The 14,158-nt window shown below is 41.4% G+C and overlaps 1 protein-coding gene across 3 annotated transcripts in view; it reads right to left on the bottom strand.

Moving 5' to 3' along the window:
• E2F3 (E2F transcription factor 3) overlaps window positions 1-7,350 on the bottom strand; it is a 35,193-nt gene extending 27,843 nt beyond the window's left edge. For 2 of the 3 annotated variants that reach the window (XM_039322721.1, XM_039322722.1), the window contains exon 1: window positions 6,710-7,350. In XM_039322721.1, the coding sequence (XP_039178655.1) occupies window positions 6,710-7,036 (327 nt within the window). In that variant the 5' untranslated portion in view covers window positions 7,037-7,350. Of the gene's footprint in view, window positions 1-5,893; window positions 6,074-6,709 lie in introns of those variants that run through there. The other variant, XM_039322723.1, reaches the window with a different exon arrangement.
• Window positions 7,351-14,158: the final 6,808 nt, after the last annotated feature.

Genomic DNA, 14,158 nt, shown 5'->3' on the forward strand with positions numbered 1-14,158 from the left:
ACTTAAAGCATCTTTCCAACTTCAAGTAAAAGTACAAAGAAGGAAATACAGAATCAGAAATGTCAATAGAGGGAGAAAAAGAAGAAGAAAATAAAGATGAGATGTATTTTTAAAAAGTGGGAGAAATCACAACATTTAAAGCTAACATAGGATCTCATTAGTAAACACAAAAGAGAACAGAGACAAATAAGGTTCAAGTATGATGGAAAGATTATATTAAAATCCATTATAAATGAGATTATTGAAGTTATACAAATCCTCTATACATCCAATATTGCAATTAAACTATGCCTTCAAATGAAAATAAGTCAAAGTATTGTTTTACTTAATTTTATATTTTAAATGTTCTGACATATATTTTTAGCCATGTTTCTATTTATTAAATATATTTGTTTAGCCACCCATCTCGCAGTAGCAACTCTGGGCAACTATCATTTAATTTAATATATTTATTTTTTATTGATTTATTTTAAAATTGCTCTTTTCAGTAATACAAAATATATGATAATTAATGTACGAAGGATAATGAAAAAAACAAGAGATGGCTTATCTGTGCTTAATAGTCTATAGCAAAGCCTTTGATAGTGTTTATCATGCCAAAATACAAAACATATTAAAACTTTTGTCTATGTCCTAATATTTGGTTATCCTTATAAAAAACCTTTACAATTGAGTAAAAAGCTACTATGACAACTGAGGTTAGAAAAACAGTGGTTCAGAATAGCAAAAGTGAGAGAAAGAATGTATATAGTTCTTATAGTTACTTAACTCATACAGCAAATGTTGTAAGAGATAGCTGAGATCAACATGGAAGTCCAAAACAAGGACAGTTTGAGATATATGTGCAATACCATTTTGTTAATCAAAAGTTAAAAAAAACTGAAATAATTCATTATGAAATTCCATTTTGACTTTATATTCTTAACATGAATATTAAAGATAAAAATGTCAACCAGTATAGTCAGTGTATTAAGTATAGTAATGCAAAGGCGGTAATTTTGGAAAGGGGAAATAGTTTATGGACAGACTAGGAATAATAGTGAAGAAAAAGGAGAATAATAGTAGGAGGGAAGGGGAGTACCAGTTTAAGTAAGATCATAGAGGATAAGGGCATTTGAAGGATAAGGTCACAACAAAGATTGTAATAGTTTAAGCAATGGTCTTCCCAGTGGCAATGTATCTGTAAAATCTGGACATTGAGAAAAACTGGTAGGTAGTCATCAATCTTAAATTATAGATCCAAAGATAGTATGAAGAACCAGCTGGCTCATCCTACAGCAAAGTCATACTGCTTCCTGAAGGCAATAAATAGCAAATAGAAACTTACCTATTTTTGTATATATGATGCTAGCAGACAATGGGCTATAATATGACCATGCTTGGCAGATATAAGGGAAATAGAAGGTCGGGTAACACAATGCATAAATAAGCAGACCAAAAATGTATAAAACTTTCCATGATTTCGATTATAACTTGAGTTGGTCGAAACAGTATTTATCCATGCAATCACAAAGTCACCTTTCATTTGATGCCAGAACCTAACTAATTTTTGACAATGTAGTAGAACTGTTCTTGCCAACTAGACAATCACAGTTTAGAGAGTGTTATACAAATGCAAACATCGTGGTTAGTTTATGGTTATGTTCATGAGAAAACTGAAAATAAGTTTCAGTAAACCATGGTTAAGGTATTCCTAGGTAAACAAGAGAAGCAAGCATACCCACTGGATGCTGAAACTGCTTTTATTTGAATGATTAGACTAAACTTTTCCAGTGGTACTTACAACTACTTGACTCTCAGCTTTTTAATCATTCAGTCAGAAATCTTAGTTCTATCTGTATCTGTACATAGATACAGGTAGGTACATTAGAGATGGGCAAAAATCCTGTTCCTTCTTTAATTTCTATGAGAAGTATTGGCAGCATCAAGAACCTTGTTTATTGGGTATTTGCACCAATTTATTGCAAGCATGAACATAACCATCTGTCTGATGATCTGCAAATATGTGCTTTAGATTGCCAAAGAAGGAAGCTTCTGCAAAATGTACAGTAGCTCTCCTCTGCACCCACTTTTCGGTCAGTGATGTATCACAGATGACTAATTTTGATATTGCTGATCTGCTTATATCTATGTATTGTGCAATTGACTGCAAAGCTGACATTTTAAAATCCTAAGCAGCATTTTTTGATCCCAATAATCATTTCCCACCAAATTAGAAAAATGTATACTGCGAGATTGTAATCAGCACTTCTCTTGATCTGAGGAAATATAAGCTAAATACTTTAACATGTGAAACTGTCACACCACTGTGGTAGATGTTTGCTTTAATTCATCCATGTGAATTCCAACATAGACCCTGAATGTCCCCTCTGTTCCTCATCTATCAAGTAATATGCATATAGAATCCCCTTTTTTTATGGACATATTTTGGCATTTATGTTCACATACATTTTTTCAGCATGTATTCATCTCTAGAGCAGAAAGTCAATCTGAAGCAGTTGCTAAAAATATGGAAGGACCAAATATTTAGTTATTTTTCTTAGTGCATATAAATACATACAACAAAGATAGCAAAATAGAAAAGTAATGTCCTAGTTAATATGCAGGTAGTCCTTGAATTATGACTGTAACTGAGCCCACAATTTTAGTCAGAAGTCATGACAATTGTAAATTGACCATGCCCAATTTTACAACTTTTTATGCAGCAGTTGTTAAATAGTCATTAAGCAAACCCATTGTTCATTATGGGACAACTTTTGGGGATGGGCAGGCCATTTCGGGATCTGATATAACTTCAAACAGATTTAAGTTGAGGGCTACCTGTACTTCATTTTGGTGAGGCTGTTGTTCTTCGCTTCTTGGTATATAGGTAAAGATAAAGGTTTCCCCTGTCCAGTCGTGTCCAACTCTAGGGGGCAGTGCTCATTTCCATTTCTTAGCAGAGGAAGCCACTGTTGTCTGAAGATACTTCTATGGTCATTTGGCCAGCATGACTATATACTGAGCCTCACAAAACGCTGTTACCGTCCCACCAAAGTGGTACCTATTTATCTACTTATATTTGCATGCTTTCAAACTACTAGGTGGGCAAGAGTTGGGGCAAGTAACAAGAGCTCATCCTGTTGTGTGGTGCTCAGGTCTCAAACCCAGGCTGTTAGCTTTCCAGCCAACAAGCCCACCGTCATACCACTGAGCCATTGGGCCCCTATGTTTCTTGGTATATGCAATTCAAACTCAGCTGTGTACAGATTTTTCTTGACACGTCCTTCAAGGGTACCTTTTATGCTGCTATTGTAAACTATGACTAAAACTGCTTTATTTATCTGTGTGATTTATATGGTCATTGATCACACAGGTGATTCTGGGCAGCGTACAAAGGTTAAGAACAAAAATACCTCACAACATATAACTCTGATGCCCAAGAATAAACAAACAAACTAGCACATCAGCAGTAGCAGAGCTGATTTAAATTCCTGACCCAAAGGCCTGGAGAAACAGCCGTGTATGCAATGTCAAACATGGTGGAGGCCATCTGAATCTCTAGAGGGAGTGCTGGTCCATAGGGCAGGTACTCCCACTGAGAAAGTATGACTTCAGGGTACAAGATACTGTTTGATAGAAGGGATTTAGACCATGCCCCTTCTATTAGATCTGGTGAGATGAGCAGAGACAGAGAGAAGTAGTCCTGCAAATAATTTCTAGTACTTCCCATGTCATTCTAAACACAATGGAACTATAATGGAATTCTGAGTATGAAAATTACAACTTATATGGGAAACATCAAGCTGGACAAGGATACCTTACTCTTCATTACAGGACCTAAATTATCATGGCGGCCATGATGATTAGAAATACAGTGTGTCTGAACAGATGGAGCACTGCAAAATAGATTGTAGACTTGCTTAAAACTAATTTTAATAGCTACAATTTAGGACACTGCCATAAGAATATAAATTGACTGTTCTTTAATTTTAAAAAAAGATCTGCACAAACCCTACTATTAGAAACAGATATCCTAAGCAGATGGTCATATGTTATTCAACAGATTTAAGTTTATACATCCACTATGTCATAGGTTGTTTAAATCATAACTTGTGAATATAAAAGTGAATATCTCACACTAATCCATTCATGGATGCATAATGTGCATCCTTCCAGATGTTGCCGTAACTAGCACAGCCATAGAAAGAAGTCTTGATTCAATAACATCTGAAAGTCTCCATATTAGGAACCCATGCAATGCAGTTTATTATAAAAGTGGAATATGGATTAATGCAAAGTACTTTTATTGAACCAATAAATATTCAGAAAGAGTTAGGCAAACAATTTTCTAATATTCAACACAATTTAGATATGTTTAGAATTATTTATTAGCATGACTCTGATTGTGTCATCACGGTTTTCTTTCATATCACATCTTTAACCCATATACAGAAATGCACATCATACTTTTTAGGAAAGAAATTTAAATCACTGCTTTTTTGTTTTCATTTTTTCTATTTTTACTGTTTCATATTTTTATTCTTATTACAAAAACATAAAACTGAATAGGATTTTTTTAAAAAAAAGATGGTAGTGTAACCCTAATTACTTTAATTGGTTTTAAATAACAAGACAGTTTCAATCAAGTGTCAACCCTATGACACAAACAATGTATGATTTGTTTTTTGCTCTTGCTCTATACTATAGTCTGGCTACAGTCTTCTCTAGAGTGAATTTCCCTAGCCAAGACAAACCAAACAGATATAATAATAAAAAAAAGAACAGTCATATGGAGGCACAGGCCTTTTAGCTTCAAAGAATGGCTCAAAAGGTAAGCCATATATTATGGGGAAAGAGAAAAAGGAATGTAGAGGCCCACGACCAACAGCATATGCTTGTTGTGAAAAAGCTTTGCAGAATAAATCTGTGTAGCCTTCTCACTATACCCGTGAAAGGCCATGGAATCTAATAAGCCCCCCACCCACCCAGAAAAGGTTTCTGAGCAAGGCCCCAGATGGGGTGGCCTAGAATTCAAAACCACACCTACTATTTTCATTTTATTCTGCTTACCTATATTGCCTCCCATTTGCCCAAAGGGGAAACCATTATTGTCCTTCTGTTTTTCCCCATATCTCCAGTATCTCCATTCCACGCTTTTACCCAAATTTTCATTTCAACTTCTGAACTACCAAGTTGGACGACAAGTGTATTTGTTGTAACAAGTAGGAATTGAAAAAAAAACCTCTCCAAGAACCATTTCAGAAAGGAGCAGGGAGGGTGCAAGGAGTAAATTATTCCACAACACCCAAACATTCTCTCACATTAGTTTTCTAACTAATTCCCCCCCTCCCCCCACACACAAACACCCCCAGCTACCCTTTGCCCTCCTCAGGGTTAACAGCCAAGACATTATAATCAAATTATACTTAGCAGGAGGGGGGGTGGGGTGAAAGTTGAGGAACAAGAAAGGGAAGGCTTCATTTGGAAGCCTACCCACCTCACCCCACCCAAAGCACGAAGACATTTCAAATATATAGTATAAGCAGGCAGGCAACGGTGGCTGGCCTGAAGCAGTTACTTGAACCGGCCAACTTTGAGGGAGCCATCTCCAGTGACAGCAGAAATGCCAGAACTCAACTCGAGGAAAACATGAGTGGGGGGGGGAAGAGCGGGGGTTTCCATAACGGTAATTTTAGCAGAAGGGATACCTAAGGCAACGAGGGGACACTTGGGGGGGGGGGGTAACTTAGTACCCCCAACTTCATAGCCCCTCCCCGGAAACAGAAGAGGGAGCATTTGCTTGAGGGAATTTCTGTTGGGCGAGCGGAATCTGCTTACTTCGGGGAGCGACTGTTGCAGCCAGCACCTTAACTGCCCCCCACGCCCCCCCCCCCACGCTTCCTTAACCTACCTGCTGCAGGGGCATTTCCAAGCCTAACAATGCCCCCCCTCCCGACAGCTCCAAGAGTTGAGAATCGGGAAGGGCCGCGTGTCTGTGGGCGAGAGAGGCGACGAGACGGGCACAGGCTCGCACCCTGTTGTGTTATGTGTGCAGTTCTGTGTGGTTGCTCAGGCCAGAGGAAGGCTCTGGTGTGTGTCCCCCCTCCCCCGCTCGGATCAGCGCCCCCTCCTTCCCTCTCTCTCCCTCCTTCGCCCGGCTCCCAGTCACAAACGCGGCCTCGGCGCACGTGTGCGAAACGTCACCACCGAGTCCGGGGGTGAAGCGAAAAAGCGACCAGCGGGACAGAGAGCCTTCCTCTTCCCCACGGCCATGCTGCCTGCTCAGACCCTGAACCCCACCGCCGGGGAGAGGAGGGTCGAAACCCGGTCGGCCTTCTCGCGCATTCACACGAACACGCCGCCAGCTGCCCCTAATCCCTAGTTCTCCCCTTCCAGTGCGCCGCTTGCAACGCCGTCCTCTTTGTTCCTGCCATAAGGCAAAAGAAGGGAGACTGCCCCCCCAGTATTCCCCCCTTAATCGGAGGACAACTTACCCCCCCCCCCGAGATTTCAATCAGTTGGAGACGCCCTAATTGTCCCATATCTCCCCGGCTGCTGGGCCATGGTGTCTTCCCGCCAGAAGAAAAGGAAAGAAATGATAAAAGTTTGTGGCACTGGGGGAGACATCACATACAACAGCGTCCACGACGCCCCTCTTTCAGGGAGCACCCCCATCCCGCAGCGCAGAAAGGAAACTCAGCCCCAGAGACCGGGAAGGAGGAATTACCAGGGATCGGCCTCCGCTTTCACTGGCGGGATGCACCAGCACCGCCCGTCCGGCTGGCCCGTGCGGGGTGCAGCACAAGGAGGTGCCTCCCACGAGACTAGGCCGAGCGCCCTCCGCCGTGCCACAATCAGCCCCGGGAAAGCTGGAACCCCAAGTCGCCCCCAGCACGGATGCCCCGGAACTGCTGTGGAACTGAATGAAAGCGCTGGCGGCGGCAGGAGCGAAACGAGCTGGGAGGCTGACGGCAACTGCGGGGGTCCCTCCGAAATCCATGGGAGGCGAAGCCGACCAAGTAGGGAGGCCGTGCGGGTGGAGTCCCCTCCGCATCCTTCTTGTATGGATCTGCACCCGGAGCCGAGTCTCCTCCCACCCCTTTCGCTCGCCACCCCTTCCCCCGGGCCTTTCCGAGTCTTTAGCTACTTAAGGCCCGAGCCCGGCTCGAAATGGTCCAGGCTGCGGATCCCGGGGAAGGAGCCAGCTTTAGGAGGCAACGTTGCTAAGGCGAAGGAACCCGCATTATGGGCAGATGCGGCGGATGGATTGCGGCCACTCCCGCTGTGTGGGGCTAGCTGGAAAATGGCTCCAGGAAGCAGCGGCAGCTGCCGCTGACAATGAATAAAGAGAAGGGAGAAGGGTTACGCGCCAAGAGCCTCCCGCGAAACTCAGATTTCCCGCTCGCTTTTCAAACCAGATTTGCATAGCCCCGCCCTTTCAGCATGCCAAGCCTGGATCGTTAACTCATTGGTCTACGCCCTCTGCCAGGCCTCCCAATCGCGAGAGTCTTGGACACTTTGCCAATTTCTCATTGGATCATAAAGGCACGGGATTGCCCTGTTTTGCATTGTCCTTGCCGATTGGTTCACCAGTTGGGGGATTCCCTTTCGAGATGCCGGGATTCCGGACTTTAAAGCCGAGCCTCCCGTCCTTCGTCTTTATTCCTTTCCGAACTTTTCTTCCGCTTTTACAGTGAAGAGGGGAAACGCAGCACCAGTTTGCACTCAGAATGAGTTACAGACATAGGACTGAACTCAGTGGATTGCTAGGTGTTAAAAATAAAATTGCCGATATCTAAACCACATTCGGAAGAAATTAAACGGGTACTGCTGTGTGAAGAATATTGTAATTTATGCCATAATTAAGCTTTTAATGACCTACAAGACTTACCCCTCCCTTTCCTTTGGTCATCTGATAGGTATCTGACTATTGTCTGTAGATCACTAAAAACTTTCGACTGGTAATAGCTGAAGCAAAATTATCTCCTAGAAGTGCAAATTCAAATTGTATTGTTTAAGTGACTAAGCATTAATAAAACTCATTTTGTTTGGAAGATCTGTGGACAAATTGCTTTTTAGCATTCAAACAGTTGGTGCACTCACAATTAATGGCAATTTGCACTAGGCTCTATTTGATAGATTTCTGATTTAGACAGAAAAATAGACAAAGCGGAGCCCACATGCCTGAATTATATTTACCATAGTTTGTGGCAGATATGGTAATTCAAGTTTCAGGGGATATAAGTGACCCCAAATCCCCTTTGTGTTTGTGTGTGCCTTTCCTTTGCAACTTTCTTTAGCTTGATATCAAACTATTTGGAGTGGAGAAAACCAAGAGCAATTGTAAAGAGCTCCAAAGGTTCTTTTAAAATTGTGCATACCAGCTATGTACAGTTCAGTAACATGGGGCATACTCTCCCCCCTCCCCTTTCATTTATATTCTGATGGAATCTGAACTATCTGCAACTAATCAGGGAAAAAATTCTTAGAGTCATAATGGATAGTCAATTTAAATGTCAATGACTTGGTAAATGTGGAAAAAACATTGTATGGTAAGGTTTGTTAGAAAATGGCATGAAATTGAAGATATTGACAGGGTTTTTTTTCTTCCTTTATGGATCATGGATCATGGAAGTGAAGCTAATTGGGGGAAAATTTAGAACAGAAAAGTGAAGGCATTTTTTTACACAGTACAATTAGCCCATGGAATTCATTGCCGCAAGATATGTTGATAACCAGTAATGGGGAAATTTTCAAAGGATGGATAAATATGGATGAGAATTGTTTCAAGAACTATTAGTCTTGAAAAGTCATGGCTTCAAATACCAATTGCAGAGAAGCGTATGTTTCCATCTCCAAAACATATGTGGTTTGGCCTGTTTGAGAAACAAAATTATGGAATTTGCTGTGCCTTGAACTGATTCAGTAGAGCTATTCATATGTTTGCTATTACAATATAAGACAGATAAATCTATGTAAATGTAGCATTTTAAAAGAATGTGTGAAAGACACATACATCAATTCCTTCCCGTAACATGACTCAGTGACCTACTGTAGCACCTTTTCTACCAAATACTAAACTTTCTTCTTTATCAAGAGATGACCTGCCCTTTCTTTATATAATTTATTAAAACTGGAAGTAATTGTTACCATTGCTGCTGGAAGGAGATATGCAATTATTAATCTAAGCAGATATCAATTCAAATATTGAATGTATTTTAGATGATAAGTTAATTTTAAGTCCATTTTTTAACATTTTGGTATCATTTTCTCAGATATTATTTTAATTTATTGTTAGATTCAATCTTTCCTTCAGGATATTCAACTTCTCTTCCCATCCTCCCAAAACAATAGCCCTATGAGGATGGTTGGGCTGAGGCAGAAGTTGGGCTATCAGTGAGGGTAGCAAACTATAAATAATCCAGTTTGCATTATTTTATCACCAGAAGGATTACTATTTTAATTTTTGGCAGGTAGTTGAGAAAGACAGTCACTAATTTGTCTAAAAGAGACTTAGAACTCACAATCTCCCAATTTCTTAATTTAATACATTAACCATGGTTTGGTTTTAACATCTGGTCCTTGCAAATAAATTATTGTAGCCACATGAAATTCATAGGAGCTGTAGTCTCCGATTCGGCTGGGGATAAGTTGCATACAATAGAAAGGGAAAGGATGGTTTGCATGGCTTTTTAACAGGGCTTTTTGGTTTAAAGGAATTGCACCAAGTCTCTTTCTTTATATATGTCCGGTTTTAGCCTTCATGCCACAGAACCGTAATTGCCTCCTTTCACTAATGAAAACAATATATCCAGTGCTTTCAAACTAACAGCCTACTGTAAAGTGCCCCAGTCTCTAAACCAGGTTGTTCCTAATTGAGCCAAAGGGACTACGAGAACAAAATGTTTCATAAGGGTTAGTATATAACATGCCCAACAGATGACCATGAATCCCTGTGACTTTGATTTTTCCGCTTCTCAAATTTCTATCCAGACATCACATTCCTTGTGTAACTTCAAAAACAAATCATAATGCAGTAAAAGGATGAACTGATCTTGGAAGATCAATAAACTAGTGTTCAACCCAGCAGTGAGCTAAAAAAGTCTTTTTCCTTTCCCCTTTTTTTCCTTTTTTTTTTTTCAGGAAAAGGTGGAGGAAGAAATACTCTCTCTCTCACACACACACACACACACACAACAGCATAGTAGAATTCTTAGGAAAAAACTTTTTCCAGTACCCCAAAACATATATATATATATAACATAGTCTTTAAAGCTTTGTTCTATCCTTTTGTTTGCCTTTCTTCCCAAACATGTAGAAGCTGCCTTTCCAAGCCAGGGAAATAATTCCAACAGGGCTCTTACAGGCAAAAAAAAGCAAAAAGGCATAAAGGAGAGAAAGAAAAAAAAGATCTCACTTGGATTCACCACGGTGGGTTTTCAAGCTTAGGTGTTCTTTGACTTGCAGTTTCTAGCGGCTAGGTGATCGGCCATTTTACTGGCCGATCTTCTTCTCTGTTGGCCCTCAGAGTTGGCCTGGACAGCTGGAGGAGCCGTCGCTCCTCCACAGCCGAGCGAAGCCTCTTCGATGGAAGTCGCACCCTCCAGGGCGACTTTAGACCCACATAAGGGTCTACCAGCGGAGGGAGGCTAGCCGACGAGGAGACGAGTCTCTTCGTAAGACTAGGAGCACCATAACCCAGAACCGGAAGTCAGTTTCTCCTGTTTTTAAGGAAACAAAGGAAAAAGAAGACTCAGAAAGTGCAAAGTATATAGTAAAGTTCCCAAGACACTCATTGGAAAAAAAATAGAAGACGATTTATTTGAACAGAAGAAGATGAACAGCAGCAAGGTGGATGGACTTAGTCAGAGTGGTGATGAGTACACTGTTGGAAGAGATGAAGAACCAGATTAGAAACAGATTGTTGTTGGGTAAATTCATTCAATAAGTATCAACAACAACTTGATGGCATATAATCAATTTCCTGCTGTGCAGAACTGTGCAATGATCACATTGATAAGATGCTTATTTTTCTAACAGATTACCCAGAAAGATAAAGTTTTTTAAACTAATCATAATAATTAGAACTTTTCACTTGAAAACACTTCAGTGGTTCTTTGAGCATCTTTTCTAATTCCATCTTAAAATATATTATGAGTTTCTCCTACTATCATACTTAAGAAGCAGTCTTGATCTGCTACAGAAAAGCTAATTAGCTTCATTTTATGTTTTAGAGTTACAGTATATCTTATATATCAACCAGCAGGGGTCAGTTTCACAGCTACCTGTAATTCTAAGAAGTCATTCTTAGTCACAAGGAAAGATGGCATGGTTGTAAAGTTGATCTTAGTATTTCTATCCTTAGCCTTATTATTCTATAACAAAAAGAAAAATAGTTTTAATACAAATACACATTGGGAATATAAAATATTATAAGGAAGAGACAAAAGGGGGAAAAAACCCTTCAACCACTATAAGCAATAAAAGAAAAATAGTTTAGTGTAGTGGTTAATGCATCAGGATAGAAACCAGGAGTTAGCTGGGTGACCTTTCTCTCAGCCCTAGGAAGCAGGCAATAGCAAACCATTTCTGAAATCTTGCCAAGAAAAGCTCAGGGACTCATCCAGGCAGTTGCCAGGAGTCAACACTGACTCAAACGAATAAGAACAAAAGCTATAAAATACAGGGAGATGACTAACAAGTCTCTACTAACCAGCACATCTAAACTATCATGTGGGTAATATATACATCTGAAGCTTTTTTTCCTAATTGCTTTCCAGAGGTTGGAATGGGATTGGTTCTAGGACCAGTTGCCAAGCACTCAACAAATATGTGATCTCCATTTGCAATCTTCTCGGCTGACTTTTAAAAATCAGTTTGTTACTTTAAAAGTAACTCAAGGCAGCGAACATACCTAGTACTCCTTCCTTCCTCCTCCTATTTTCCCCACAACAACCCTGTGAGATGAGTTGGGTTGAAGGAGAGTGACTGGCCCAAAGTCACTCAGCTGGGTTTCATGCGAAAGGTAGGATTAGAACTCACACTCTCCTGGTTTCTAGGCCAGCACCTTGACTGTTACATCAAACTGACTCTGTAAAACTGTAAAAATATTTTTAATATAAACACATCAAATGCTAATCTTACATATCACACAAGGTAGACTTTGCTTGGTTAAAAGAAAAAAGTACAAGAAGTGTAATATTCTGAATGGACCATAAGGTGGCACTGATCTACTATAAGATATTAAAATAGAAAACAACAGGTCATCTGAAACATGCCTCAAACAGATCAAGGCTGCCATAAAACATAGTTATTGAGCTTGTACTGAAGTATTTAAAAAACTGATCTTAAGTGTATACAGCAAAATAAATTAAATTTTGACATGGCTTTTGCTTAAAGCTTTTTGCTGTTTCTTAGACATGGCCCAAATCCTGAAGCAAACTCTTCTTTTTATCTAAACTGCTTGGGTTAGCCACTTGGGTTAATTGGGTTCTTTATCAGAGTTTTGGGTGAGGTAGTACATTCCCCTTTCTTTTCCTAGCTCAGGCACAGCAAAATCATGCAGTCTCCTGTGTGCTAAAAAACTGAAATGTAAGAAAAGTTATGAATTCTGACTCAACACTGCCATTTTGACTGAGAGTGAGATTGCAGTATTATGAATGCAGGCTGGCTATTCATGAAAGGTGTCATAGCATGGATTCCTTTGCCCACTCCCCAATAAAATCTACTAATGCTCCCTATTATCATGAAGGGAACAATGTTTTCCTGTTAATACCCTTATACAATGAAACAACCATTCCCCAAGTCAGATCAGCCCACATTATGGCCTTCTGCAAAGCAGAAAAAGCAAAACACAGAACAGAATATCTGGGGAGATGAAGAATGTGCACCATCCATATTACTGAGCTGCTATTTTGTGTTAGTAACTGTGTGCTCAGTCAGGGCTGGTTCTAGGCCTAGGCAATATAGGCAGTCCCCCGGGGCAGGGCTTTTCAACCTTTTCACCCATTGTACCACTTTTAGGATATGGCAATATCGGAGTACCACCAGTGGCCTAGCAAGGTGTCAAAAACTTGATGACCAAAGAAAAAGGGAAAAAATAATAAAGTACAGGTAGTCCTCGACTTACAACAGTTCGCTTAGTGACTGTTTGAAGTTACAACGGCACGGAAAAAGTGTCTTATGACCATTTTTCACTTATGACTGTTGCAGCATCCCCAGGGTCATGTGATTTACATTTGGATGCTTCGTAACTGATTCATACGTATGATGGTCACAATGTCCCAGAGTCATGTGATCACCTTCTGCAGTTTTTTTGACAAGCAAAGTCAATGGCTGGGAGGGGGGGCATGGCCAGCTAAACATCACTCAGGTCACGGGGCACCTGTGTGTGTGTGGGGGGGGGGCTGTGTGGTGGATTCGTAGGTCTCTGGTGGAGGGAGGGTGGGCACTTCCTTCCTTCCCATTGTCTCTTTCTTCCTTCCTTCCCTCACATTGTTCCTTCCTTTCTCCCTCCCTCCCTTCCTCCGTGCCCAGGAAGGGACAAGGGGAAGGGGGCAGGCTATGGCTGGTGGCTGTGCTGCCAGTGGCCATGGCTTGAAAGGCTACTGTAAATTGCTGGACAAGAGCCGCACAGCCTTAAGAGCAGAATGGCGGGAAGATATTTGTAATGAGGGAGGGAGAAAAACAGGCATCTCCTGAAGGAGATCAGCAAATGGCCCTCACCCTCTTCACACACCTGTGGACTCCAGGGGGAGGGGACACCGCAAGCAGCATAAGAGTCCACATTACCTGCGCTACTCTGCCCAGACCCCAGCCTGGTTTCAGCAGGCAGCGGCGCATGCTCACTGTGCAGAGTGGCTGGGCCGAGGTGAACCGGCGACATGCCGAACCTGCCTGGGCATGTGCAGAGGCAGCAGTGTGTGCATGTACCTGGCGCCCCGGGTGACTGTTTTGCCACGCAAACTGACCACAGTCCGAGTGCTTCCCTTTCACCTGGGATGCCAGGCGCCAGGCATATGCGCTCACCATCGCCTCTGCCCAGGCAGGTTCAGCATGTCACCGGTTTGCCTCACTCGGCCCAGCCACCTCGCACAGTGAGAGCACACCACTGCCTGCCGAAACCAGGCTGGGGGCATAGCACAGGTAACGTGAATTTTCATGCCACTCCCGGTGT

The sequence above is a fragment of the Crotalus tigris genome, unplaced genomic scaffold, assembly GCF_016545835.1.
Source record: "Crotalus tigris isolate CLP2741 ecotype Arizona unplaced genomic scaffold, ASM1654583v1 scf7180000024119.3904262, whole genome shotgun sequence".
NCBI classification, from domain to species: domain Eukaryota; kingdom Metazoa; phylum Chordata; class Lepidosauria; order Squamata; family Viperidae; genus Crotalus; species Crotalus tigris.